Source organism: Homalodisca vitripennis, chromosome 7 (assembly GCF_021130785.1).
Source record: "Homalodisca vitripennis isolate AUS2020 chromosome 7, UT_GWSS_2.1, whole genome shotgun sequence".
In the NCBI taxonomy this organism is placed as follows: Eukaryota; Metazoa; Arthropoda; class Insecta; order Hemiptera; family Cicadellidae; genus Homalodisca; species Homalodisca vitripennis.
Window position 1 is genome coordinate 98,535,060 of NC_060213.1, and position 6,312 is coordinate 98,541,371.

Sequence of the window (6,312 nt, forward strand, 5' to 3'; positions counted from 1 at the left end):
CTTAAGGAAATGAGGTCAACCCTCATATTATTACATCATAAAACCAATTTTGCGGTGCTTCCGTATGGTAGATTGATATTCAGGATGGGTAAGGTTAGACAAAATCATAAAAGGACTCGAGTAAGATTTAATGTCACTTTGGAAGTAAGGGGGCTAGCTTTGTTCCAGGCTCTTCCTGTGATAAGTAAAAAGAAAGCCACAATCCTTCATGATTACGCTTTAAAAACCTACTCCAACAGCCACAGAAACTCTCCTAGAGACCTGGAAGATTAAAAATACACATAAGAAAGTCTGTAGAGTGCTGCTTAACGTGACTGTTTCTATCGTGATAACGTCAATATTATGTCTCACCAGAATGAATACACATATGAATGGTAGAGGTGGAATTACATAGTCTAAACACAACTTGTACAAATCACCGTGTATAGTGGCTTTGACATCCATATTTTAAAAAACGAGTCTCTAAAATCACAGTTGCCATTAGAAGATTTTCCTATCGAGATGCATTTCGCTATGTTTCACAAATGTTAGACAGGGCGTAAAGTAGTGTTTTCTAATCGGGTTAGAAATAATTTTAATGGGGATTTTTAGGACTAGTCTATGGAAAAATATCTACAAATTTGCATTATAATAACAATTTTTAAATATTAATTCATATTATTACATAAATAAATACCATGTATAGGTAAATTTTAAATCAGTCAAAGTGTTAGTAAGGAGAGAAATCCAGTAGCACAGTAGCAAGTATAACATTACTGATACAACAAATTGATTACCATCTAAACGAGAAACGTGTCATAAGTCATATTGTTTACTTGGCTAATTAGTATTTATCCAAAAGATTATATTTATTTATTTATTTATTTATTCAATTACATTGTTTTACACAGTTTGGCCTCGCCAAGTTACATAAAAAACTTGTCGGCGAGGTCCAGCGATATTTCCTTACTTCTACTGCTCCACTTCTACTGTTAATAATGTCTTTAATAAGTTGTATCGCTTAAATCAATTTAATAAATTAAACTACTAATGACGATTTATTTGCGGTTTAGGGCAGGCATCATGTTTCTATTTATATTTGGCAATTGTATGAATATGGTTTGAACTTAATATAACAATAACAATAACAATAACAATAAAATAATATAACGATTACATAACGAAAAACAATATAAATTACAATAACATGGTTAGATATCTGAAAACGATTTTTCTAATAATAATAACAATATATTCTTCTAGGAGTTCAGTGGTGTGTAATACGTGCATACCTGTCTGAATTTGTTCCTCTTTGTCTGTCTCCAGTTGTGTGCAGTAGTGTCGTCTGGTCGAAACAGTTTCTGCTAATCGTGGTTAGGTTTATGTTTTGTTTTTGGGTTATGTTTATGTTATGTTTGCTCACTGAGTAAAGTGGGTTTAGTGGCCTTTTCGTAGTCGGTGAATAAAGTAGTGTGAATAAACAACAGTCTAGTACAGTGAGAGTGAATCTGAGTAATGAAAATAGTTTTGAGTGTTGTGCAGTGTAGTGGAATGTCAGTGCAGGCTAGTGGGGATTGGGCCAGGCTAGGCCTATTTCTAAGACATCTACAAATGGCAAGTTTTGTCTTTATACTTGATATAGAGGTCTAGCTGTATTTAACCAAATGTAGGCTGCCGATTTTAAACTTCTTTAGATTTGGTAAATTTTCTATTTCACTAGGCAGTTGATTAAATAGATTGGGTACTATATATTCTGGTAGCCTGCGCCCATAGTCTGTCCTTGGGGTGTGTATTTTGTACTTAGCCAAATGCCTAGTATTATAGCTTCTGTCCAGGGTTTCCTTAAATTGTTTGTTTTCATAATATATCTGTAAAATTTTAAATATATACAATCCTTTAGGTGTTAGTTGTCCCTTTAAACTATAGTGCTGGTCCAATTGATTGTCATTTATGTCCAATTCATATCCGTAGAGTGCCCTTAAACATCTTTTTTGTAAATTTAGTATTTGGTTTAAATGGCTATTCGCTGTTGTTCCCCAGGTAGTTATTCCATATGTGATCATTGATTGAAATAGTGCCTTATAAACTGCTATCTTTGCTTGTTCAGTAAGTTTATTTTGCAGTTTATGCATTATGGCAATACAGGGGCCGAGTTTTCTCTGTAGTAAAGTTACATGAGGTTTCCATGTTAGCCTATTGTCAACAGTTATGCCCAGGTATCTCACAGTTTCAACCAATTTAATACTCTCACATTGACATTGTTTATGACCATGCAAACATTCACAATCATGGTATTTAATATTTACTACTCTATCAATTTTCATATTCTTTTGGCAAATATGCATTAAGCATGTCTTTTGGTTGTTTATTATCAAGCCATTGTCATGAGTCCATTTGTTTAACGTGTTAAAATTATTCTGTAGTATTTCTTCTGCAATTCTTATATCTTTATGCTGTGACAGGAGTAGTATGTCATCTGCAAAAGCAAAAATGTGACAATCCTCAATCTTTCTTAAAATCTCATCTAAATAAATTATAAAAAGAGCTGGACCGATTTGGCTTCCTTGCGGTACTCCGTACTTTATATTTCTCTCATCGCTTAGTGTGTTCAATACTTTTACCACAAATTTCCTGTCTTTTAAATAGCTCTTAAACCATTCTAAATAGGGACCCCTCACACCCATTTTGAATAGGGCTGCAACAATCTTATTATGCTCTACAGTATCAAAAGCTTTTGAAAAATCAATAAACAAAGCCAATCCATGCAGTTTAGTGTCCATAATTTTATTTCCTATATCTGCAAACCCTTTTAATGCCATTTCAGTGTTGTAATTCTTTCTAAATCCAAATTGTTTATGACTTAATATTTTATTCTCATCTAAGTATTTATTTAAGTTTTCTAATACATATTTTTCTAATATTTTCTCTACAGATGATAATATGGCTATCGGACGATAATTTTGAAAATCCTTTTTACTGTTATTTTTGTATACTGGTCTAACAATAGATGTTTTCAAGCAATCCGGAAATATTCCTTCTTTTAATGATTTATTTATTAATATAGTCAATGGTTTGGTGATACCATCCATTGCTTTTTGAATGTCTTTCATTCTTTACTCCATCGATTCCTGGGGACTTGTCAGCATTAATGCCTTTTATTATTTTTTACAATACTTTTCGGAGTAGCTATAGGTATGTAGAAATTCTGTAATACACTGTTATCCATATTGTCATTTATATCACATTCCTCTCTATTACCACAGCAGTGTTTTATTCTATCAATGCCTTCTAAAAAATAATTGGCAAAGCTATCCACAATTTCTTTGTTATTCATGGTTTTTTCCCATAGCCACCTCAATTGTCTTATCAATATTATTTTTAGTTGTTCTTCCCAAAAGATAATTTATGTTTTCCCAAACCTTCCTGGAATTGTTTTTGTTGACTTCGAATAAATGCTGGTAATACCTATTTTTTCTATACTTTATTTTATTGTTCAATCTATTTCTTAAATTCTTGTACAAATTTCGGAATCTGATGTTAGAGGGGTCCCCTTTCCATAGTCTAAATATTCTGTCCCTTTCCTTTATTAAGTTTATTAGTTCCTGGTTCATCCATTCTTTCAGTGGAGTCCTTACGTGGTGTCCACCTTGCTTATCAATCCTCCCACCTGTCCTATTTATGGTAATAGTACTTCTGTCATAGATGCTAATGAATTTATTTATTACTTTCTCGAATCCTGCATTTACACTAGTTGTATCTTCTATATCCCAAGTTTCTTTCTCTATGAGTTTCCTTAGCAGTGGTTCTTTTAGTATTTTAGTTTTTTTCAACCTCAGTGTCTCTTTTTCTTCCTCCCAATAGCTCTATTCTGGCAACTATAGGGTAATGGTCAGAAATTTTGGTTTTAATTATACCAGTGAAAATGTTTTTAATAGACATATCCAGTTTATAATAAATGTGGTCTATGCATGATCTTACTACACTACCCAGGCGTATTTCCTCTCTCGTGTAGTCCCATATACCCCTTTCTAGGCCCCTTTCTGCTAATGCTGCCTCATAACTCAATACATTTATATCACTTTTGTTCTTCAGATTTATATTGGTATCCCCTATTAGTATCAAATTTTCGAATGTGTGCAGTTTCGTGAGGGCATAAGTTAGCTCTTCGGTGGCCTGTGGGAGTGAAAAACCACTAGAGGAGGTGGGAGGTCTGTACACTGCATGAATAATAAATTTGTAAGGTTCTTTCGATCCCACTATACTCAAATTTCTCCAGTAATGTGTTCGTAAGTGCTTATGTTATCAACTGTGATTTGTGAAAACTGAAGCGTTAGGTCATTGACAAACATAACAATCCCCCCTCCCCCCTTGTTTTCTCTAAGTTTTGACACTTTAGTGTAGGATGGCAAACTAAATAAAGCTAACTCATGAGAGTCACATGACACTTCAGATAAAATAATCAGATCAAACTTAGGCCTACTATTTTTGGATAAAATTTGTAATTTTAGTGTGTCCCAGTGTTTATTCAGAGATCTGATGTTTAGATAAAGAAGGTCTATATCCTTTCTACTTTCACCTAGGCTATTTGTCCATTCATCAAAACTGCCATAATTACAGTAATATAAACGACTATCGGTTAAATTTAATTCCTGCATGAATAATGAGTTAAGACTAAACTATTTAAAATGTAACAACAAAATCTAAACATTACTGGCAACAGGTAGAGAGGCAACAAGTAATAACAAGCTAAATAGACTATTAAAAAATTAACAAACCCTCTTTGCCTCCAATAAAGGGAACAATAAACTAAAGAGGTGTAAAGAGCAATAACAACAATCAATAACAACACACAACAGAGATCTAGATACAATAAACAACAATAAATTAAACAAACTATGAAAAAATCAACAATTTCTAAAGGCCTACTATTATAGTATAAATATGGTAAGAAATGCTGTGGTGGTAATATATAGGCTAAATTCATGCTACAGCTTCCAACAAACAATATAAACAACCAAATATCCAGAATACTGGTGAAAAAGGGCTCCATTTCGAAGTTAAAACAATTTAAGTTAGTTTTTTGTTTGAGTTTACTTTAGGCTAACCTAGTTTATCTTTTTTAGGTCGTCTCTAGACTTGATGACCAGAACATTTTGACTGGTTTCTCTCCCTTTTTCACCAATACTCTCCCGCCACTAAACCAAACAAAAGCGTAGCCATGTGTTCTGGCTCTTAGCTTAGCGTCTTTGAGTAACAGCCTATGATAACCCGAAAGACTCTCGTTGAAATAAACTCCGCTGATTTTTGCTTTTCTCCCACTGTGCAGCCACTTGTCTCTTATAGTCTTTGAATAGAATTGGACGATGATGGTGGGTGGGTTGCCGTCTTTACGAGGTTGTAGACGATGTGCCTGATGAACTTGGGAAGGCTGGTAGTCCACATGGATGTCTTTGGCCACCTTTTGTAGCACCTCTGCAAGATTTTCTTGTGCTGAGTTTCCTTCCACTTTCAGCCCATGTATTTCTAGGTTTAGCCTTCTACCGTATTGGTCCAGGTCGGCAATATCAGCTGAAAGTTCTGCCACCTTGGTGTTCAGCTTGTCAACTGCTTCTCTGGAAGCTTGACCATTTGACTTAAGGGTGTTAACTTCGGCTTTAAGCTCTTTATTTTCAGCTCGAAGTTCGACGACCTCATCCAGCAATGAGTCATACTTTTCAGCGAGAAACTTCATAGATGACTCAATACTGTCGAGTTTTCCCTTCATGTCCATGAGGGCCGTTACTTTGGCGAGGATAGACCTCTGAACACCTAGGCTACTAACCTCTAAATCGTCATCCGGGTTTGCTTGGGGAAGTGCGTCTTCATCTTCATTTTGGGATGTAGAACCTTTTTTATTCTTTCTACAAATAGTACATACCCAAGTAGACTGCTTAGCGCCCATGGATGTCCAAGTTTGCTTCTTCACACTGCATCTTTCAAAGTGGAAGCCTCTGCTACAGGATGAGCACGATGCATAGTCTCCGGTTTTAGAAAGTTTATCGTTACAATTGCCACAGTTTTCTGATGCCATACTGAGAATGATATTTAAAAAAACTCACAAAAATATAAATTGAGTGTAACAGCTATGTAATAACTTACAATTTAATGTTAAATGTGAGAGCGTAACGGAAGGCTGTCTGCCCAAAACAAACCGCCTTTAGATTGTTTGGTATACCGCCTTTGTTGATATAATAGTTCATTTACCTTCAATGAATTAAAAAAAAGTTCTAAAACATGTTGAAAACTATTATTCGGAAGTAATACGATTCAAGACCACGAAATATGAGCCCATGA

The 6,312-nt window shown here is 34.6% G+C and overlaps 1 protein-coding gene across 1 annotated transcript; it reads right to left on the reverse strand.

Moving 5' to 3' along the window:
- Positions 1-5,098: 5,098 nt before the first annotated feature.
- LOC124366815 lies at positions 5,099-6,049 on the reverse strand. The gene has a single exon (XM_046823417.1). The coding sequence runs from the start codon at positions 6,047-6,049 to the stop codon at positions 5,099-5,101; it is 951 nt and encodes a 316-aa protein (XP_046679373.1).
- Positions 6,050-6,312: the final 263 nt, after the last annotated feature.

What these genes read in the sequence shown, in the direction of transcription:
- LOC124366815 (XM_046823417.1), bottom strand. Translation starts at nt 6,049, where the DNA reads ATGGCATCAGAAAACTGTGGCAATTGTAACGATAAACTTTCTAAAACC.